The sequence below is a fragment of the Parasteatoda tepidariorum genome, chromosome 6 (genome assembly GCF_982258835.1).
Source record: "Parasteatoda tepidariorum strain Cologne lab strain chromosome 6, Ptep-v5.0, whole genome shotgun sequence".
In the NCBI taxonomy this organism is placed as follows: Eukaryota; Metazoa; Arthropoda; class Arachnida; order Araneae; family Theridiidae; genus Parasteatoda; species Parasteatoda tepidariorum.
In genome coordinates this window covers 22,646,115-22,670,680 of record NC_141760.1, presented here as the reverse complement: position 1 = coordinate 22,670,680, position 24,566 = coordinate 22,646,115, and the positions used below count along the sequence as shown (strand labels likewise).

The 24,566-nt window shown below is 29.0% G+C and overlaps 1 protein-coding gene across 2 annotated transcripts in view; it reads left to right on the top strand.

Moving 5' to 3' along the window:
* LOC107439355 (mannan-binding lectin serine protease 1) overlaps nt 1–24,566 on the top strand; it is a 32,509-nt gene that overhangs the window by 5,634 nt on the left and 2,309 nt on the right. The window contains exons 1-13 of one of the 2 annotated variants that reach the window (XM_087165535.1): nt 1,453–1,660; nt 3,781–3,845; nt 5,487–5,664; nt 9,695–9,879; nt 12,002–12,205; nt 12,290–12,451; nt 14,207–14,410; nt 16,198–16,350; nt 17,086–17,224; nt 17,306–17,514; nt 20,618–20,902; nt 21,552–21,658; nt 22,490–22,978. In XM_087165535.1, coding sequence (XP_087021661.1) covers nt 1,542–1,660; nt 3,781–3,845; nt 5,487–5,664; nt 9,695–9,879; nt 12,002–12,205; nt 12,290–12,451; nt 14,207–14,410; nt 16,198–16,350; nt 17,086–17,224; nt 17,306–17,514; nt 20,618–20,902; nt 21,552–21,658; nt 22,490–22,978 — 2,499 coding nt within the window. In that variant the 5' untranslated portion in view covers nt 1,453–1,541. Of the gene's footprint in view, nt 1–1,452; nt 1,661–3,780; nt 3,846–5,486; nt 5,665–9,694; nt 9,880–12,001; nt 12,206–12,289; nt 12,452–14,206; nt 14,411–16,197; nt 16,351–17,085; nt 17,225–17,305; nt 17,515–20,617; nt 20,903–21,551; nt 21,659–22,489; nt 22,979–24,566 lie in introns of those variants that run through there. The other variant, XM_087165536.1, reaches the window with a different exon arrangement.

The following is a 24,566-nucleotide window of genomic DNA, read 5'->3' as shown; positions in this document are numbered from 1 at the left end:
CCTTAGCCCTCTATGAGCTGTCGCGCCACTGAGTTTAGTTGAGAAAAGACTAAAATGATCACTGTTTTTTGCAATTTTATGAAAAATCACAAAATCCGGATTATAACACAAGCGGTATAACACAACAGATTAAGAAAAACTGACTTTCAAAGTTTGTGATGAAAATAAAATAAAAAACGATGCTACCTTTTTAACCCGAAAACTTGGGTTATACTAAGCAAGTAAAAACCCTTTTTACTGTCGACTAGCTGAATACCCATACTCAATACGAGATGGGGAAAAAATAAACTATCAATAAATCCGTACTAAACACTAGAACTAAATCATGCACAAAATTTAAAGACTTATACCAATATATTTAATAAAGTTAAAATAATTATATTTTTTATTTATAATTATTTTTCGCCTTTAATTTATTATCTACATTAAAACTGAACAATATTAAGGCAATTTTAATAGGTACGAAATATAATAATTTTACTTACATTAGTACATTTGGTATTGATAAAAATTACACCAATTCACCACAAAGTTGCAATTACCAAAACTATATAAACACTATTGATGTGAATAATAGTATGGTAATTTACAATGCTTCTCCTAAATGAATAATCATAATTTCTCCCATAAGCTTTCTCCTTAGTATGTGCCTTTTTGTTTCAATGAGTACCTTTTACCAAAATTAATCAAGCATCATTGGCGTTAATAGTAAAAATGCGATTTTTTACCTTTCTCCTAAATAATTTAGTACTATTTCCCCATTTATTTTGCCTTTCAGTTGATAACTTACTTTTTTCTTCAAATATTGTTGATTTTAAACAATTTAGTTTTATCAAAAATACGTTTCAAAAGAATAATTATTTTTTAAAAAATAAACCTGTGGTTTTATATTGCCTAAGGAATACTAATTTGGTGATGTAGTCCGCCTATGCTATCAAGCTGACAATTATCTGAATTCATTTGACATAATGAATAAAAAATAATTTAATATCTGAGAATAAACTCTCCTTTTGGTTAATGAGAGCTACAAGCAAACATCACTGATACAATCATTAAAATCGTCTGCAAGTTTCTTTTATATCAATGGCGATAGATCTAAACCAATGAGAAAATTCCAATTTTGAAATGTCTCTCCTGAATGATCTAGTTGAAATTTTTGAATAGTTTTTAAGATCGGGGACTAAAATTGCTCCTTTTACCCGCTTGCCAAATTTCAGCATAATAGAACTAACTCTTCTGAGTTATAAGAGAAAGCCACTCACACAGACAAATTCTTCATTTTAGTATTATTATTATTAAAGATTATCAAGATTCTACCAAAAGTGAATTTTTTTTAAAAAGTTGTTTACGAAACCCACGTTAAAAAAAATATTTAATTATCAAAACGAAACTGATTTTCAACGTTCCAAGAAAGGAAGTAATTTGTTTATGCGTATTTTTTACGCCAGTTTCGGACAGAGAATTCGAACTCTGACCGCTATTATCAAAAGAGATATCGAAATGCTAGGGCCACTTATAGAAATGTAGTGAAGATAAGAAGAATGTTGAAGAATTTCATTCGGTCTGAAAAGAAGGTTAAACTCTGCTATAGAGGATGCGTAGTTTTTGTACTCCTCACATTGATTGGAACTGTTTACCTCATAGATCTCCTCTCACAAATGTAAGTTATTGTATTCACTAAAGTCTCATAACTATTTAGCGATATTGCAATGCACATTTATTCCATTATACAGTCAATTATAAAGTTTAAAAACTTATTACAAATTTTTTTTCAAAGAAAAAGCAGCATGACTATTGCACATAATCAAATTCATGCATAATCTACATGATTATTGCATGATATTGCAATGCAGCGATATTGTATTGCACATTTATTCCATTATACAGACAATTATAAAGTTTAAAAACTTATTACGAATTTTTTTTCAAAGAAAAAACAGCATGACTATTGCACATATTAAAATTCATTCATAATCGACATGACTATTGCATGATATTGCACATTATTAATTTTAAATTTAAAAAAAAATACAGTTTTTTTGTTACAATAGTGAAGTGCTTATTTAATCATAAAGTATATTTGATGCGATTATATATAGAACAACACATTTGATATATTTATCCACCAATTAAAACACTGTAAAAAAATTTCGGTTCAAATTACGGTATAAAGTACCGACACTTTTAATTCATCATCCGTAAAATCCTTTTTACAGTAAAATTCATTTTTACCTTAAAATATTATACGGCACCAATATTTAGTTAATTAGTGTGATTCAGAGATTTTACTGTAATTATTACTGTAAAAATTACTGCATATCAGATTTTTTGCTCCGTATCATTTTCCGGTAAAAAAGGAATTTACTGTAAACGATTACGATTGTTACGATTTTTCTTTTACTACACAATCTGAAAAATTTTCGTGTCAGGTATACATTCTTAAATTTTTGAAGTATATATTTATAAGTTTAAACAAACAAGTGACTTTTTGTACTCTTCTACAGAATTAACTTTACGAACTTTAAACTGGAGCAATAATGCCTCAAAACTAAGTTTTACAAATTGCGTGAATCATTTATCCAATGAACAAATGAACCAATACGTATAAAATTTCATCAGTTTCTTGTAAACACTTGTCATTCTTCTATTATGCTTTTTAAGAATTCTGTTTTGCAGATGCTCAAACAAAGTATTTGGGTAAACATGGCAACGTATCATCAAAGGAGCTCGTCCTTATAAATGTGTAAACAGAGAAACGAGATATTCTTTAGTATCTGTTCAAATAAAATTTTTAATTTTTTTTAAAGAAATTGACTGAATTTGATTGATAGCACAAATAAAATAAACTACCCATTTTTAATGCACCGAGTAAATTGTTTAATGATCGCCACAAAATGTTATTACATGTCAGTTAAAATTTAACAATATGAACTTTATGTAATAACTTTTATACAGTAGCTTAGATTAAACATTTTTAAATAACAAAGAAAAATTCATTTTTATAATGTTCTTTCAAAAACTAAATCAACAACAAATGCAAAAACATTGAAAATTTCGTTGACTAAGTTTTTACAAAGTGCGTCGAATGTAATTTTGATGCTGTTAAAAAAATTGTTTTTAAAAACTTTACTTGTACTTAGAAAAAGTCAAAATATGGGGTACATCCTACTGGCTCAATTTAAATTATTTAAGTAAAGAAGTACTCCAAACAAATATAAAATAGTAATACATAAATTTTAATATTAAAACAGGAACCAGATTTATTTCATAATAATAACATAAAACAATGAAATAATAAAAATTCTGAATAAATTTAATGGTATGTAAGATAAGCGAAATTGTGATTTAAGACTTTTGACTCTTACACATACATACATGTAAAGACTTACTTAATTTATGAAAATGTCATGCAATATTTTATTTACCTCAAAACTTTTTGCAGTTGTCATTAAAACGAAGTTACAATAATTACTAATCACTAGGTTGTTTGTTTGTTTGTTTTTTTAACAGATACACGGATATAAACGAAAAACATAAAAGTTTCACTTTAACATGAAGTCCATACAACATTGTCCATTAACATACAACACTGACTTACAATATGACATTTTTAGGTTGCCATTTAAAAGAATTTATTATTAATCTATATCTTACATATAGATGCGTTTTAAAAAAATCGCAAAAAACAGTCTGCCTTAACCATAAAGTCATAGAATTTTACATTAAAAACTTTTATAATAGAGTTCAAGCTAGTAATTGCCTTTTTTTTTCCTTTAAAAGATGCGTGGACGTAAGCGGAAACGGAAACCTAAATGGACAACTTAGACGCACAAGAAGCACCAAAGGTAATTTTTCATTAATACCATTAACACATTAATATCATTAATGTATATTAATATGTTAATTTTATTATGGTTTATTACATTATTATGTTCATTTGGTTGCAATTTATTTTATTATCATTACTTATTATATAATTATGCTAATTTGGTTAAGATTTATTTTGTTGTTATTGTGATTTATTATATCATTATGAGAATTTGATTATGATTTATTTGATTATTATAATTTATTATATTATAATGTTAATTTCATCGGGATTTTTTTTTGATCAATAAGATTCATCATATTATTATGTTAATTTACTGTTATTCATTTTATTATTTTTATGATTTATTATGTCATTATGTTAATTTGGTTATGATTTAATTATTATTATTATGATTTATTTTATTATTATTATGATATTATGATTTATTATATTATGATTTATTATATTATAATGTTAATTTTATTGGGATTTATTTTATTATCATTATGATTATCATAGTATTATGTTAATTTGATTATGATTAATTTATTATTTTCTGATTAATTTATTATTATTATGATTAATTTATTATTATTATGATTTATTATATTTTTATACAAATTTAGTTATGATTTATTTTTATGATTATTATTATTATATTATTTATTATATTATTTGTTATATTATTTATTATATTATTTATTATATTATTTATTATATTATTTATTATATTATTATTTTAATTTGGTTATGATTTAGCTCCAGAATTTACTTTTTTAAGAAATAAAAAAGAAATGGTAGTTTTCCATTGAAACAGCATCATAACGTTTTTGTACATTCTAATTTACTTAAAACTCCTAAAAAATGCAACTCAGGAATATTCAAATGCTTTTTTTCAAAAGGATTTTTAATTTCAAAGGCGAAATTTTATGAACCTTTTACTTTTTATAGACTTTTTTACAAAACTATGGAAAAACGTTGCTGCTTTCACATTGACGATTATGATTTTTACTGAAAGAGCAGCATTCAAGAGTGTAAAACGTGATAAATGAAACACTTTTGAAACGGTATTCCAAATAAAAATGAATCTGTTCAATACTGATATATCGTGAAATACACTTTAGCTATACACATAACACTAAACGTTTAAGGAATCAGTTCATTAATACGTAAATTACAATTGGTAAAAATTTTTAAAATATATATTTTATGGAAACAGTATTGACAGAAGCATGATATGAGTTTTTTTTTTTTTTTTTTAGATGTACGAGTTATTTCTTCTACATTTCAAGCAAATAAGTATATTTTAGGGGTGAATAATTTCACTCGATCTCAACTAAAAGTATCGCGGAGCTATATATGAGATTGATTTTATGAGGTTGAAATCGGGGTTTATTAATGGGGTTATTTTTGGTGTAAAACATAACCTTTTCTGCTTCAGGTGTGTTTTTTACAACTGTCAACCTCAAAACAACCAGAAAATACCTAATTTTTTGTAAGGTTGGTACTTGAACCTAGTATGTTGATTACACTACACTAGTAACAGTTCGATTAAATTTTAGTTATTGTAATTGACCGAAATCTAATAATAAATTGTCTATTCCTTTTGCATTTCATTCCTGCATTGCATGGTTGCAGAATGTTCTTTTTTAATGTATTATTCCTGTTTCTTCAGATGATTGCAGCTATAGCTTTAACGTGTCTGGAAGTGGGGGTACCTTGACTAGTCCTGATTATCCTGATAAATACCCCAGTAACACTGATTGCAGATGGTTACTCAATGCTGCAGAACCAAATATCTCCCTCCTACTCCGAATAGACACCTTACAAATTGAACCTGATACCAACTGCAAGTAAGTTTGGAAAAAATATAAATATCTGAATGGATCAAATAACTCATGTGGTAATTTAATATAATTACAATTTTAAAAGATTTTTATTTTTTTAAAAACGCGCAAGAGTGTATTTAACTAAATTTCAGATTCACAGTCATTCTGATTTATTGAAATCACAATACCGGCAAAAACCAAGTTAACAAGATACATCAATACATCTACTAGTGTAAAGATTTTTTTTTTGCTTACACTGTAGTTTGAACTAAATCATGATATGATTAATTATCACTCGAATTAAAGTTTTGACACAACATTATAAAAAAATTTATAATTTTTCAAATAATGGCATGAAACAGCATTTATATACATAGATTACTTCTGGACCTTAAAAGCGAAATTTTAATTTTTGATACAGGAAACCTTTTTTTATATATACTGGCTATGGATAATAAACCTTAAAAGCAAAATTTTAATTTTTGAATACAGGAAACCTAATTTTATGTATACTAGCTATGGATAGTAAACTTTAAATGCGAAATTTCACTTTTTGGATACAAGACACCTAATTTTACTTATACTAGCTATGATAGCAAATCTTAAAAGTAAAATTTTAATTTTTGGAGAAGCCTAATTAAAATTAAGAAACCTAATTTTACGTATACCACAGCAATGGACAGTAAACCTTAAAATCGAAACTTTAATTTCTTGTACTAGAATATGGTCCTAATAGTTTGGTCACGAGGGCTGTCTAAAGTTTCGACTCCTTAATTTTAATTTCACTTTTTGCGTATTTCACAATACCTTGAGAAATTTTTGAGCGATTTAAAAAACATTTTGCACACAATTAGAAAATTCGTCTATCTAATGATAACTCCATGCAAAAAATAATTTATAATAATTATTAGTGCTTTTTCTTATTTTGTTTAATAAAAGTCAAGAAAATTTTGAAACGTAAGTAATAAAAATTTTCAAATGATTTTAAAGTATCATTTCACAAGACAAAATACAAAATTTGTTCGAAATCGGTCAAATAGTTACTGAGAAATCAAATTTTAAAAATATGACTTTTTAAAATTTTGATTTCTCAGGAACTATTCGACCGATTACTCTCAGATTTTCCTTTTTGTCATGCAAAATTACGTTCTTTAAAATAATGTAAAAAAAAAAATAATTCAAAATTTTTCCTGTGAAGAAAAACTTCTCGCGGTATAGCGAAATACGCAAAAAGTAAAATTAACTTAACATTAAGGGGTCCAAACTTTGAACCGCTGTCCTAACCGAATGATTGGGACCATATTTCATAGACTGCGGCTGCCCCCTATAATTCTGGGGTTAGAAATCCTTAACCGTGGAAAAAAAGTATATAAATTCAGAGGAAGTGAGTTTTTGTGTCTACTTTCGTAACTTAAAATAACGTCTGCTTTAATAATTTAGTATATTTGAGTTCACAATTTTGAACCGTTAAGATTGAGTCCTAGAACGTAAAGATCCGATCATTAGATTAAAAGTTTTTCTAAGTGGTCCTTTTTTTGCGCTCTGTTCAAAACTGTGACATTAATTTAATTTCCCTTACCTTTAACAGCTTACAATCGTGCGTCACTTAAATATCTGATTGCCAATAGCATAAACAATTAACGGGATAATTGTCGGCTTTAGGGGTACCGCAATCGAGATGATTCGGGTCACCGTGACTAGCTTAGTGACGACAGGGAGTCGACACTGATGACGTGCTCGTCACCGAAGTGGGTCATAACCGTCATTTCTAGATGGTTATGAGTGGGTGGATCGGTGACAGATTTTGATATATTCAGCAAGTTTAAAATATCTGGCAAGGCATTGGAGATTTTACTTATTCGCCATCATATTTTTAGCACCTTGTAATCTAAGGGTTGATATACTACTATAGTTTTATGTTTATTGCATTTCTTTTTTCTCACTTAATTTGACTTTTTTTCTTCAAATTTTTAGAAAAATGGCTTCAGTGAAGAAAAAAAGTTTTCAACTTCCGAATCAGAAATGATAATTAAACATTATAAAAGTTACTTTTATTTTACTATTATTAATTTTAAAAGTTGCAACAATATCATTATAAATTGCAATAACTTTAGTTTTCGAAATAATTTGTTAGTTAAAATAAAATAGCTGAACTAACTGCTAAAACGCAAGCGTTTTCGTTAACCATTTTAAACTTTATAAAAACAAATAACTATAAACGTCTTCACACTTGCAGTGAAGAAGCTATAGATAGTTTATTATTGGACAAGGCGCTTATGATGTCATAACTAGGACTGGGCTATAAATCGATATATCGCGACATATCGATTTAATGCCTGTATCGGCAAGCCGATGCAGCGACTTTCGTTCAAGGCGATGCATCAGAAATCTGATTTAAGCCGTCGAGTAAAGAAGACGAAAATTATAGCGATACACGATATAGCGATACAAGACACGAAAGGATCTCTTACGTTCCAATGCCAACTCGCGCTGGAGAAGACGATGTACGTATCGTTATATTGAAACGGCCTTGATTGATGAGCGGTAGAATCAGAATCAGTTTTGAGAACATATATCGTGATCTCACATGTTCGTTTCCGCACCTCTTAGTTTTTTTTTTCTTCTTTGTCGCGACTTGATATCGTATCTTGTAGATTATTTTCATTAGGACTGACTATGCGATCGTTACCTTGTTACGTAATCTATTATTGAAAAGAATATATAAAGAAGTGTTTCTTAATTAATTAGGTAAATTTTTTTTTGAAACAAAACTTTCTTTTTTATTTTTAAATGTGAAAATTAATTTTGATATTATATGTTTAAGTATTATTTTAGATTATTGAATTTATTACAACGGAAATCTAATTTAAGGTGCCCATAAAGAATTAAATTAAAAAGTAATTAAATTTGTTAGGCTATTTTTTACTTTATTTTAATTTATTCAAAACTTTTTGGATAAAATAATAATTTAATGGGTTTTTATTACTGAGTTTAAATTAAAAAATTTTTAGTTGTTTTCATTTTTATAAATAAAATTATAACAAAACTTATTTTTCCTCTTTTGGATTTGGACATAAGTCAATCAACTTTGTTTATTCAAAAAAATTAGTAATGTTTGCAATTGCAACTTCTTTTTTTAAAATCATTTAGCACTTCGTTTTATTAAAGAGTATAATCGTGTTTTTTAATTCTATTTTTTATATTGTCAGTTGAATATAGTATCGAATATCATAATTCTTTTGTTTTTATTTTAATGAAATTAAACCTTACTTTGTTTTTTTGTTTAGAATTCGGTAATTATTCAATTTAACTTTTTCATTTATGTGAAATAATAATGATAAAAAATAGTGTGGTTTTAAAAGTGTTTTTTTTTTTGTTTAATTTATTTAGCACTTTGTTTTAAGCATACAAATAATTTTTAACGAACTTATTTTTTAAATTTTCTTTCTATATTGTTAGGTAAATATATTGATAAATTTCAATTTTTTTTTTTTATTATTTATTTTTAAACTAAGAAATCTTTCGTTATTTGTGCGATCATTTTTAGAAAATATAACATTAATATCTTTCTTAAGCGAAACATATACATCAAATTCATAAATTGATTTAAATCAATCTGAGTATGAAGTTTTGATAGAAATCCGACTTTCTGCGCCTTACAAGTAAATGAATTTCAAAAATACTATATCGCGATACATCGCTATATCGCGATGCAAAACTGACGATGCATCACGATATAAAATTTCTTATATCGCCCAGTCCTAGTCATAACTGACGGTAAAACAGAACTTGTTTCCTTTTACCAGTGAATCTGCGTCACAGCAAAGCAGGAATCATCGTTATTCCTTCCCCTCGATTGCGGCTGCCCCAACAAACATAAATCTCAAACATATGATTAATTGGTGAAGGGCAACTCATTTTAGTTCAGACTTGTACCTGAGCATCGCTATTAGTTTTTGTCTAAATTTTTTATGCGTTAACTTATACTTAGTTAGTTCCACCAAATAGTTTAGATCGTAATCTAAGTAAGTAATAAAGGTTATATTTATTTCAGATTAGACTACTTGCAGGTATATCTTGGAGCCACAACCCTGGCTCCATCCCTGGGTCCTTTCTGCGGAAATATCAAAGATAGGGTTCTGAAAACAAACTCCTCAACTCTTCTCTTAGTCTTCCATTCTGATCCAGTATACGAAGATAGAGGTTTTTCCATCGACTACTTCACTCAGAGTGCTGGAGGTACTATTCAAAATTTAGATCAATCACAATTTTTCAGTTTTCAGTTGTAATAAAAAGCATTAATAAACAGCTGCACAACCAGCAGCTTATAAAAAACAAAATGTTAATGAATATTTTCTTAGTCAGTAGGGCGAAAATGATTTTGAGAACGGATTAATTATAAAGCCGTGATTGGAAACATAATCAAAGATTAAATTAACTTATTTTAATTTAAAGAATATAGTAAATCATTCAAGATACCATACTTAAAATAATTCGTGATAGCAACGCTCGAATACGCCATCTGAGGAGAAGACCTGTTCTCCTCCTCTTCTCAGTTGCATGGTAATGTACTGCGATATTTTTTATTTACATAACATTTTTCCTATTTAATTGTCAAAACAAAATTCCTAAAATTTCTACACCGCTTATATTAAATAATTAATGCAGTTTTGAATTCCATTTAATTTTTTAATTTCAAAGTTTTTAATCTATTTGAAAATCAGGACAGAAACTCGTGTACTTTCTTCTCCAAAGACTGTCCACGCGCTAATGATGAGAGCATGTGAAGTGTTGCTATAGATAGAGAGTTCTGCTCTGCGCCACCTGTAGTCCATTTCGATCACCAATAAGCAATCATAAAGCGTTTGCATAACGTTTGTCTTGCGTAAACCGTAACGCCATTACGATTTGTGGCGAAATTTTCGCGTATGGGCTGTGAAGCGCAACTAGCATTAACCTTAGAGTTACGGACAAACGTAACGATTAACAAAATCTATCTAATACATAATATTTACGGTAAAATATACATTAGGCCAAGAATTGCAGAAATCTAAATCTACAATTTTTATAATGTTTACAATAACTCGAAATACAATGGTTCAGAGGCATTGAGTTGCCAAGGACTAGAATTCGATTCTCAGTGATGGCTTGAACCGTACCCAGTTCCAGATAGATAGGTGCTGGCTGGTACATAGCATCGGTCTCGAAACTGTGGAACCTTTAAATCTATGGCCTCTTGATCTAAAACAGGCTGTTGTGAGAATTTTTACTTTAACAATATCATTCATATTACAATTTTTTTTATTACTGTTACAATTATTACGAATCAAACTGATAATAAATGCAAAAAGTTTGATTGCTAACGAGACAACAGTTTAACGTTTATTTACCAGTTTTCCTAAAAAATAAAAAAGTGCTTCAGAAAATCTTGCTGTCCTTCTCTGACGTCATAGCAGAACGTGACTATTTATAAAAAAAAAAAATTTCTTTTGACTATTATATTTGAACGTGACTATTTTTATCAGTCTTTTCGCTAAAATACATTACTCCTTATAATTCGATGCGATGTTTTAAGTTTGAACATCTTAATTTCAGATAACAAATTAGGAGTGCGACTGTAGTGCACCCAAAAGCAGAGCAACTGTTACCATTTGTAAACAATTCTTTCGCTTTAAAAAATAATAATAATTATATTAAAAAATACGTATAAAGATAATGTAAAAAAAACAAAAAAAATCCAATAACTAAATCAAATCATTAAAAACGAATCTTCTACCGGGACTTGAAACAACCTCTGCAAATACTGCTTTATGCTTTTAAGAACACGAAACTCGGTCAAGAATAAAGTCAATACAACAGAAAGCAACGTTTATAGTAGACTTTTAAAAAAAAAACATTTAAATCAGTTTTCTAAAACTAAAATACGTAAAGTAAAAGTTTCATATTAAAATGGTCTATCGTATTAACATCTTTTCTTACCACTTGAATGTATGAGCTCACAAATGAGCAATTCGAAGTTCGAAAGCAAAATAGAAAATAAATATTTTAAAATAACCAATCATATGCATAAGCGGAACAGGTTCATGAATAGTTTGTTTCCGTAATATACAGAAATACTGTCGTCAATGCCGAGGCAAAACATAAAGAGAAGAAATTTGCAATTGAGCTAATTATGTTATTTTTTTATTTTTTTTATTTTTTTTTTTTTTTTACGAACATAAAAACCAATTTAGTTAATTTTCGCTGTGTTGCATACATTTTTAGTTGTCTTAAAATGAAAATTGTTTTTTCGAGAACAAATTATAAATGAACAAAAGAATACACTGCATTAAAAATTAATTTTATCAGAAATTACTTTCAGATTGCAAAGCATCCTTAACAGAATCTTCAGGCACCATAAGAAGTCCAGGGTTTCCCAACAATTACCCCGACAAAACAGATTGCTGGACCCTCATAACAGTCAACCCAGACAAGAAAATTAAGTTAAACTTCGATTCATTGGAACTCGAATATGGGGAAAATTGCACATATGACTATGTTCAAATATATGACGGTGCTACAAGAAGTAAGAATCTCAGCAAATTTAACGCACAAAAATATTTTTTAAGAATCGAGACAAGTTTTGTTAATATATATATATCATCTTTAGATTCTCCTCTTATGGGTCAAATATGCCGACGCCAGGGTGATATGATCTTCGAATCTTCAAGCAATACTATGTTGCTTCATTTCCACTCTGATGAATCAGTCAATAGAAAAGGATACAGGGCACATTACTCGGCAATTGATACCAGGAGTATCATGACGGGTGGTAAGTACTGTCCAACCATTCTTAAAATTCTTAGACCTAAAAAAAGTTATAAAAATTCTAATAAGTAATGACCTAAGGTACTCTAATATGTTGAATGTTTTGGAGTGTATTGGACCACAATTCCGTTCCTATCTTTTGCCACCTTCAGACGGTACTAAATGAAACCATATTATCGTACTTGTTACCCTTGATTACAGGATTATTTGGTCCAACCCGAGCAAATTTGTTGCTACCTTCATACGGTACTAAATGGAATCATAATATCGTACTTATTACACTTGATTACGGAATAATTTAGTTCAACGTGAGCAAATTCTTAGACACCTTCATATAGTACAAAAAGGAACCATATTATCGTACTTATTACACTTGATTACAGGATACTTTTTTTCAATTTGAGAAAACTTTTCCCACCTTCATACGGTACTAAATGGAACCATAATATCGTACTGAATACAAGATACTTTGATTTAACCTGAGAGGAAATAGGGTTCGATTTAACTCCTTATTAAGGTGTAGAAAATTTTTTATCTTATATATCAAACATATCTTTATCATACATATTTATTTTCATACATTTTTATCTTGCATATCTTTAGAATTTCGTTTTTCCTGTTTTTGGTTTCCAACCTTTTTTATTTAAATGATTCAAAATACTAATATTATAGGTCAACGTTGATGGTTTTTCTGAGAATATAAATTCTTTCTCTTATAATTTTGGTGGGTAAAATTTTAACTATACTTCTAGCGGAAAAACCTGTTAACATTTCAGTGAGTGTGAAAAAATAAGTTCAAGGAAATAGCTAGAAATATGCGAGAGCTGTTTACAAAAATCTTTCCTCCAAAACCGCATTATTTTAAATCTTCACAAAATAACTTTCGATTCAGACCAACAACATAACACGCTTTTCAAACTCTTGGTTTATTCTAAATGTAATTGATTATATATTCTTACCATGTTTTTTCGAAGCTCTTTTGCCAAGAAAAATTTAAAAAAACTACAGTTTACGTGCCTTTCACTTGAAGGAAAGCTATAATTTTTAATTATGTATGCTATTTTTCCGTGAAGAATTATCTGAACTTTAGAACGAACAAATAACTTAAACATTTTAGGTTATTAAACCTTTTTTAAAAATCGCCAATTTGGCGACATTTTTCCACCTACACGAAAATTATCAAAATCAATGCCGAATTCTCATTTTTTGCAAATTCTTATGAGTCCAGATAATATAGCATTGGAGAGATTTTTCAGTATTGAAATATAAGACCATAAAAGCTTTCCATTTTTTCGAAACTGTGGCTTTTCTTCATATTGAAGTTTTGCACCATTTCTAGAACAAGCATATAGACGGTGTTGGCTAAAGATAGACTAAACATAACCTAACAGTCATGAGTAACTGTTATGAAAATAGTATTTTATTCGCAAAAGAGCATCATTTCATACAACAACGGAGCTTCCTCCTATCCAAGTAGTTACAACTGTTATATTTAAGCCCTGTTAATGCACTAATCGAAACTATATCATACAATATCAAAAAAGTATTAAAATTTTTCTTGAGAAATATTGATATTTCCCTTAATTACAAAACAAAGAACTGTGCGAAGTCAAAAGTTATCATCTTTTTCGCATATTTGTTACCTTCAAATATATCTTGGAGGATTGCAAACATTCAGACGAACTATTGAACCGTAGTTGAAACAATATATTTTGGAAACATATTACGACGGATATTTAACTGATTTTGATTTTTGCAGATTGTCTCTGGGAAAGCGGTGATATGAATGGTACAATTGCAAGTCCAAACTATCCTGCCAATTATCCAAACAATGCGAACTGTAGCATATGGTTGCAAGCACCTGAAAACTACTGGATATCAATAACATTCGATGCACTACAAATGGAAATTGATACTAACTGTTCGTATGATTATCTGCAAATTAAAGATGGCCCACCTCCAGGTATTACTACCCAAACAAAAGTATTACGCCGTGTGCATGTGAATATTAAAAATAATATCCATACTTTTATTGAATGAAAATGTTTATTTTTAACAATAAAACAAAAAATTTTTACTCATCCAACATTTAAAAAAAAATGATAATGATATTATATATAGTTTGATTGGTCTATTTCGCTTTACTTTACGAATCAACTTAGGTATTTATTTTTATTATTTATTCAGATTCCAAACTCATGAGGACATTTTGTGGGAAAATATCAAAACCAAAAGCGCTTCGTAATAAAAAGATATTTCTTTTTGAATTTTTTAAAAGCAAAATACGAATCATTAATTTCAATTAAATTTATTTTTTATTTTTAGATTCCAAACTCATGGGGACATTTTGCGGGAAAATATCAAAACCAAAAGATCTTCGTAATAAATAGATATTTTTTTTTGAATTTTTTAAAAGCAAAATACGAATCATTAATTTCAATTAAATTTTTTTTTTACTTTTAGATTCCAAACTCATGAGGACATTTTGCGAGAAAATATCAAAATCGAAAGAGCTTCGTAGTAAATAGATATTTCATTTTAATTTTTTTTAAAAACAAAACCAAAATATGAATCATTAATTTCAATTAAATTTATTTTTTATTTTTAGATTCCAAACTCATGGGGACATTTTGCGGGAAAATATCAAAACCAAAAGATCTTCGTAATAAATAGATATTTTTTTTTGAATTTTTTAAAAGCAAATAACGAATCATTAATTTCAATTAAATTTTTTTTTTTACTTTTAGATTCCAAACTCATGAGAACATTTTGCGAGAAAATATCAAAACCGAAAGAGCTTCGTAGTAAATAGATATTTCATTTTAATTTTTTTTTAAACAAAACCAAAATACGAAACATTAATTTCAATTAAATTTATTTTTTATTTTTAGATTCCAAACTCATGGGGACATTTTGCGGGAGAATATCAAAACCAAAAGATCTTCGTAATAAATAGATATTTTTTTTTGAATTTTTTAAAAGCAAAATACGAATCATTAATTTCAATTAATTTTTTTTTTTTTTACTTTTAGATTCCAAACTCATGAGGACATTTTGCGAGAAAATATCAAAACCGAAAGAGCTTCGTAGTAAATAGATATTTCATTTTAATTTCTTTTAAAAACAAAACCAAAATACGAATCATTAATTTCAATTAAATTTATTTTTAGATTCCAAACTCATGGGGTAATTTTTCCGGGAAAATGTCAAAACCAAAAGAACTCCAATCGCAAACTAATAAAGTTGAGATAATACTTGAGTCAGATAATTTTGCTGCATTTTTTGGTTACAATTCAGCATAATAATCTGATTCAAATATCTCTAGTCAATGATTTTTTTTCCGGTTTAATTTTTTCGTAAACTATCTGCCGTAATGAATAGAAATTTATTTTCGAATTCCTTAAAAGTAAAACCAAAATACGAATCATTAATTTCAATTAAATTTATCTTTTATTTTTAGATTCCAAACTCATGGGGACATTTTGCGGGAAAATGTCGGAACCAAAAGAGCTTCAATCCTAAACTAATATAAATGAGATAATACTTGAATCAAATAATTTTGCTGCATTTTGTTACAATTCAGCATAATTATCTGGTTGAAATATTATTTCAACTAAGTCAAATGATTTTTTTTTCCGGTTTAATTTTTTCAGAAACTGTCTGCCGTAATGAATAGAAATTTCTATTTGATTTTTTTAAAAACAAAGCCAAAATACGAATCATTAATTACAATTCATTTTTTATTTTTAGATTCCAAACTCATCGGGACATTTTGCGGGAAAATGTCAGAACCAAAGGAGCTTCAATCCAAAACTAATGAAGTTGAGCTTAGATTTCAATCAGATGACTTTGCTGAATTCTCTGGTTTTAAATTAAGATATAATTTCCTCACAAATACCACAGGTAAATTTTTTCATTTTATTTTCATCACTCTTCTTTTAGTCATTAAAAAAAAAGAACTAAATTTAATTTTTGAATTTTAAGTTTAATTTATTTTCATCAAATAAATGTCGTTTACAGAGGCACGAGCATTATAATTTTATTCTCACGGGGTTAAATTGCATATCAAGTTACAATTTATAGAAGAAACCGTTTCCATTTGAAACGCTTCAGTTCTGTGCATTCTAGATGTTTGTTAATAAATCTGTTCTACTTGCCAGCGTAAATTCTATTCTTTCTACGCGACAATATTCTTTCGATTAATGTCTGGTATAAATTGCAGATTCCATATCAGGACCTTCAAAAACAGCTGATATGGGAAAAGTTTCATTTGAAACGTATCCAGAAAACGCAACTTTGACAACCATTTGAAACGCTTCAGTTCTGTGCATTCTAGATGTTTGTTAATAAATCTGTTCTACTTGCCAGCGTAAATTCTATTCTTTCTACGCGACAATATTCTTTCGATTAATGTCTGGTATAAATTGCAGATTCCATATCAGGACCTTCAAAAACAGCTGATATGGGAAAAGTTTCATTTGAAACGTATCCAGAAAACGCAACTTTGACAACCATTTGAAACGCTTCAGTTCTGTGCATTCTAGATGTTTGTTAATAAATCTGTTCTACTTGCCAGCGTAAATTCTATTCTTTCTACGCGACAATATTCTTTCGATTAATGTCTGGTATAAATTGCAGATTCCATATCAGGACCTTCAAAAACAGCTGATATGGGAAAAGTTTCATTTGAAACGTATCCAGAAAACGCAACTTTACCGATAGGATCTCCATACATGTTACGTTGCAGCACAAGGCATCCTCTAGCCAAAGTTCGATGGTAAGTTTCAATCACATATTTACCCAAAAAAATCATTGCATTTCATTACGTCAATATAACAATGGTTTGCTTTATGAACAGGTTAAAAGATGATCAGTTCCTGTCCGGAGGTACGCCGCTACCTGGACTTAAAGTACTGACCAACCAGACACTATGGATTCAGAGTATGGACCACCATCTGACTGGTCAATACACTTGCGTCATCGTCACTCCAGAAGAGTCCATTTCTAAGAGCGCTTATGTCGTTGCACAGAGTGATTCCAAAAACAATGAGTCCGCGTGTGGCATTGGTGGGTGAATGTAATTTAGGCATTTTTTTAAATGAAACGGTCTCAAACGAAATTTTTAACACGAAACTTTGAAAATGCAAAAACTTTTTAAGTTATTTTTATTATGAAATTTCTTCAAAACGGAAATCTATTGATTTCTGCCATCTCGACTAATACTCTTTGCTGTAATAATAAAGAACACGGATTATTATTGTTCATAAGTTTTAAAAAAAATATATTAAACTAAAACTATTAAATAGCATAAATACTTTATTGTGAATATACTTAACAGGTTGCAAAGTATAAGATATTTAAAACGTGATTTTACCACTGTGATTATAAATGTTTGCATTTTTATAATTATTTTGAATATTTGTTTTCAAATAATGAGGATTGGAAACAAATATTTTTAGCTGTTAAATAAGAAAAGAAACAAAGCTAAGGTAGAAAAAGAAGAGAGAAAGATTTTCAAAAAAATTTAACTTACATTTGAAGAAAAATAACACCTCAAGCTAGCTGTTAAAAAATTTTATTAATAATATTGACAAAAGTTTTCATGAAAATTGAATGTACGGATGATTACAAAATTTCATACCTGATTTAAAGCTAAAAAGGAAATGCAAGTCATTTTCATAAAGGAAAAAAAAAGTCTTTATTTATCAATTATGTGCTTTAAACCATTTTCTGTAAAAGTCTCTAAATGTTGCGCCCATTTTTAAAATATTTTTTAGTATGTAGATATTGTGTGGTTTTTCTTCAAAAAAAAAGAGTAGGGGCGGTTTTAATTTCTTCACGCACTGAATTTCTATTTTTAATTCAAGTTATTTTGTAGAAGACTTCATATACAAAAAACTGATTTGACAAAGGTTCGATAAATAAAAAGGACTTTCCCTTTTAACTTTCTTTCTTTTCACAATGCAGATAAAATCTAATGTCCGATAATCCTTTAATATGCTACACCTCTACAGTAGCCGAAGATGATTATGGACTTAACCAAAAACAATCTAAATCACACGTGAATGTAGTAGGAAGTTACCACTGAAAAAAAAACAGAAGCCTCCCATGGGCTACAGTACAAGCGTAGATGATGTTCGAAAAAATTACCTTTGTTGAGTTAAGTTCATTATTAAAATAAAATCTCATATTAAGGTCATCGTATTTTTAGTCAAATCCGAGTAAATTCCTTGTGATGACTTTTAGTCATTCAATTCCCAATAAATCAGTCAGCATGGCACGACAGCCATTTGTGGGCATGAACCTTCCTTATCAATATGCTCCCAGAAATTGATTTCCAGTTCAATTTCAGGATGAAAAAGTACTCATCCACACATTATTTTTTTGGGACTATCTCTTGGTCTTTGCTTGAGAGGGTGGTATTAAAATTGTTCGATTAATGCTATTTCGCTCAGGGTGCATCCTTATTAGATGACCTGCCAATCTCATTCTTAGTTTTGTGGATTTAATAATAGCCTCATAATTAAGAATTTTATAAATTTCAAAATTATGTTCATTGTCGTCAAGAACTGCAACAAAGATGGTTCCCAAAACCTTCCTCTCAAAAAATGAAAAGATCTTCTTTTTTTTTTGGTCAAAGTCCACGTAAGCCATGGTTCAAGTTTATAACAATTAGAGCTTACGCATTTAATATGTCTTGGTACTATCCCACATAAGAGCAACTTTTCTAGATTTGTTAACATATTAATTTTTTGAGATAATATTACGGTGCTTTTATCTTTTGCCGATCCATCGCGATAAATACAGGTCACGTGTACATTTGGTGTAATACAGTGATTCTCAACCACTGTGCCGCGGCACTTTTGTGTGCCGCCAAATTCTTAAAATGTGTCGCCAAATATTAGAAATGATACAATAAAAATTATAACACTTATATATATATATATATATATATATATATATATATACTTTTTGTAATTTTTCGACGCTTTAACCGCGTGAACATCTTTGTCGGCGATTGTCTTGTCTCTGACAATCTTAAAATAACATGGAAGTGTCTAAATTGTATATGACACACAATTTTAAAAAAAGGTTTTAGGAGCTAATCATTAAAGTAAGCTATGCAATTAATAAACAAATTAACAAAGGATAACTAACAAGACAAATATATAAAAAACAAATTAACGAATGATAACTAACAAAAATTAAGCTAACAAATAATAATTAGCAAAAAAACTAGTTAACAAGAAATCATAAAAAAATAACAGTTAATGTTAAAAAAAAAGTAACAGTTAATAACTATAGAAAAAAGGCTAACAATTAATAAGTAGCAAAAAATAACTGTAACTAACTAATAAAAACTTGGTCGAAAGAAATAATTAATCCCTTAATAAATGTGCTTTTGTAGTACATATTATTTTATTTCACATTCAAAATTATTATCACAAACTATTTAACACAGTGTAAAATAGGTAATTAAACAACTTTTAAACTAATTTTTGTCATTGTGTGCCGTCAAATTTCGAAATCGTTAAAAGTGTGCCGTTCCAAAAAAAAAGGTTGAGAATCACTGGTGTAATAATATGAACATCATAATAATCGTTATGAGCTAATCTCAATTTTAAAAATATTTTCTCATATTAGGGACTTTTTCCTTACGTTGTTTCTTTTCGTTAAGACGTTGTTACATGTAGTCGAAAATAACGAAAAAAATGCTTTTTCCGCAAACCAGTTGAAAAGTTTTACTTGGATTCCATTATCTCCAATTTAGTTATATCTTTGATTTTTTGTAGGTTACATTCCTCTGCAACCTCATCGGACACTTAACATTTTTTATGCACTTTAGCATCCAAATAGTGTCTCGGTGCTGCCATCTAGTGTGGCAGAAACTAGACGTTCAAAGTAGCATGGCCAACGGTATCTCACCCATTGTGGTGGTCCTGAAAGAGTGGATACCACTTCTGGAGAACGCACCAGGTCTGCTCATCGGGAAGACTGATTGTGCAGCTCATAGGAAATTAAAAAAATAATAATAATAAAATAAAAAAACTTTTTTTATGCAAATCAGAGCAGGAACGAACTTTTGCAATCAGTCGATTCTTAAGTTGCAATACTGCTTAATACTATGCAATATTGCTTGATAACATGCAATATAATTGTTTTTCTTTAGTATTCCGCAAGGTCCCGAGAGACGCCTACTTTGCTGAGGGAGAATTTGCTTACATGGAATGCCTAGCTGCTGGTACAAATGTACAGTTTACATGGGAAAAGGATGGAAAGCCCATAGAAAACAGTAGAAGGGTCACTATTCTGAAGAATGGAATGCTGTACGTAGATAGGGTCACCCTGGATGACGCAGGCATATATTCTTGCGTCGCCTATGATGAAATAGCCAAGTGTCGAAAGAAAGCCTCCGCATTTCTTCAAGTCAGCGAAAGAGCCAAAATCGATGAAAGTATGTATAACTACTACATAATCCTTATTAATTAATCAGCAGTAAACCTTATTAGACTACAAATTAAACGCTTGGAATTTTACGTTTTCGTTATTTAAATCATACCTATTTTACCAAATGCTTTAAAACCCATTACGCATTTTTTGTTTATATTTTTTAAAAACATTTTCAGTTTTAAAATAGCGAATATCTACACTGTTGAAAGTAACAGACTCCTTTACACCATAATATCATGCAAATATATGGTAGTAAATCATAGTAAAACATAAAGTTGAATCATATTTTGCAATCTCATACTTGGTTATCCGGTAATATAGATTATAACTTAAATACATGAACATAGATAATAACTTAGAAACATCATGTAATTTAGCACACAATTAAGATTGCTGAGAAATGAGACTTTAATAAAAAACCATATCAAAGTCTCATTTTTCAGCAATCTTAATAGTGTGCTAAATTACACGAACAGAGCAAATACCGGTATTGGTACCTACCCTAAATTAATTTTTAAAAAGAGCATACAGCTTTAAAAAATTGTATACTTTTCAAAAAGTTATTTAACTGCATAAATATCTCAAAAATACTTTCTAAAGCAGTCAAATATTTTTTTAAAAAAAGTACAGATGTTTTTCTTTTTCCCGTTTAGTTTGTGGAATACCAAAAGCAGGCAAACCATCTAATGATATTCCCATTATGGATCATGGTAAGATTGTTGGAGGCCATAACACAAAGAAAGGAGCATATCCATGGCAAGTAAGTATACTGCTGTCTTGAAAATAATCTTAATTTTTTTTTTTTTTTTTTTTTTGTAAAGGAATGTCTTAAATTTACTTCCTGGACCAAATCAATTGGTGCTTAGATCGACTGATTATAGATCACAATAATAAATTAGCATATGGCTTAGGTGAGCCTTTCAAGTCCTATATGACATTGTAATGAGCATTATATTAAAATTTACCTCACAATTGTAATTGGGTACTTGCACTTCAAAAAGATCGCGTATACATGTGACCTATTACGTCAGCGTTCGCTTTACAGTGATGCGAACTGGGTTCAAAACGGCTCGCACCGACCACAGCGCTGACTTAAAAATATCCTCAGTGGTAGACGGATCATCGAGTTCCTTTGCCTATTAGTTCCCGCAAAGCGGTCAAATGCGGGTTAGTTCCATCAGAAAGTTTTCCACAAAGGCAAATTTCTCCCAATACTTGATCCAGGAGTTCCTTTGTCTCCTGGATTGGGTTCAAAATTAGAAGGCTGCGGAGTTGAACAACGGTAGTCGTAAACTCAAAATTGGGTTTTGCTCTTCAACGCTGGTTTAAATTTATTTAAAAAAAAACTATGAACTGGAGCTGAGGTTACAGGTCACGTATTTGTGTATCAGTGATTCTCTTCATCTCGAGTTGCAAGCACCCAATTCCTTTCAGAAAGTTGTATGATGCTATTGACAATCAGAATTTACATAAATTTCAACACATTAGTTTAAAATTTTTAACAATGTGTAAATTTTTCCTCGTGTGTGTTACGAAACTTGTATTACCAAAATACTTCTCACATTGAAATCCTTTGAACATATTCCTTTAGGTCATGCTATGGGAACCAACACTGAAATCATTCTGTGGAGGATCATTGCTGAATGAACGATGGATAGCGACAGCAGCTCATTGCTTCGTCCACTATCAACACCTCAGATGGGATCGAGTCGTCATTAAGGTCGGTAAATACGACAGAGAACACGAGGAAGTGGAAGAATTCAAAACAAGCATAGCTGACCAGTCGTCCATTGTGATACATCCAGCTTTCAACAAGTTGACATTCGACAACGACCTGGCAATGATTCGTCTACGAGACCACGTCAAATTCACAGATTACATTTTGCCCATATGCCTCGGGGACAGAGAAATGGGCGAAATGTTTCTGTCTCCGAACGGAAGGACATCGCAAGAGGTTCGGATGGGAACAGTTATAGGATGGGGGAAATTGAAAGAGTCCGGACCGTCGCCAAGATACCTCCAAGAAATTCGACTACCCATTGTTGATCAGAAGACTTGTAAAGAATCTACAAATTACACGGCAAGTAGAAACGTTCACTTTTTACTACTCTATGTGGCAAACTTAAATTAACCGGGAAATATTTGTTTGGATCGGAAATACTGTTTAAACAAAATTAGAATTCCTGTGAAATTTAAGTCCTTGGCATTTTAGTGTAGCCAAGGCTCTTAAGAGCTTCAGTGTTTACTTGAAGGATTAAGTTTCAACTTTAAATCACTCTAAACCAATAGTTCTGTAAAATAAATAGTTGACTTCAAAATTAGGATTACAGTTAACAGTGTGAAAAGTTTAACTTTAAAATGTCTAGTGTAACCCCCCCCCCAATAAACGAAAAAGAAATTGTGTTGTTTTAAATATAACAATCATGAAAACAATTCTGACAACCTGAACAATTAATTTGTGGCACCAAAACAAATTTTAAAGAGAAAATATTTAAAACGCTTAGAAATTATAAAATTTTTATTTTGTACATTTATTACAATATTGCAAAAATATACTAATATCAAATCATGTAAGATTTAAAATATCAAAAAGATAATGCCTTAAAATCAATCTATAATTTGCACCAGATTCGAATTGAATATCAGTTCATTATTTTAATACTATGAAATCCAATTCAACAATCAAATATTTTCAGGAAGAAAAAAAACACTTGCAGTACCAATAGATCATAATTAACAAAAATACTACCTCAAAATCACCAAATATTAAATGGAATAAATGGTAATTACTTTTTAATAAAAAAATATTTAAAACTTAATTTAAGAGCAGAAATAAAGTACCAGAAAAAAATGCTGAAATATTTAAAATCAAGTAATGATATTCCAATTATTCTGTACTAAATATACTTGTAAAAATACTTTAATCATTTTTTTCTTATTCAAACATACCAAATGAAAACAGACTTAATTGAATTAGTGGCACTTATAGTGGAACGGAAAAAATATTTAATTCTACTATAAAGAAAATTTTAAAATAGGAAGAAATTTGGTTTGAATCGGCACATAATATAAAATTATTGCCTTAGAAAATATACAAAGAAAATTAACTTCTATTGATAAGAAAAAAAGAGAATAAAAGGAAAATCAGTCAATAAAAATAAACTTCAATTTAAATGTTAACAAAATTATGCATTTAAAACAAGATAACATTTAAATCATTTACTATGATTTATTACGAAAATATAAAAACTAAATTTGTTTGACAATGAAACAAAATTAATAAGGATTAATAATAAGACAAAATAAACCAAACTATTCTTCCTCAAGTTTTAAAGACTTAAAATTATCCTTTATAATAATAATAAAATGTACATAAATTAATTTATTAAGCCTAATCTAGTACAACTTTTGAAATTAAAACATTAATTTAGAATAAATTTATCAAATGATGTCTTAAACATTCACAAATAAATAAGTTATCATGAAATATTTTTTGAGAAGCTAGCTGCAGTTAAGAGTAAGCTCTAAATATGACAATTTTTGGTATTAAATAATGTTTCCATTCATCAAAAAAACTAGTTGAATAGATATTTAGTAGCTCTTATCCACAGAGAACAGTGAGAAAACATCAAGTAAACATACAACAGTTCAAACACTTTTAAAACAAA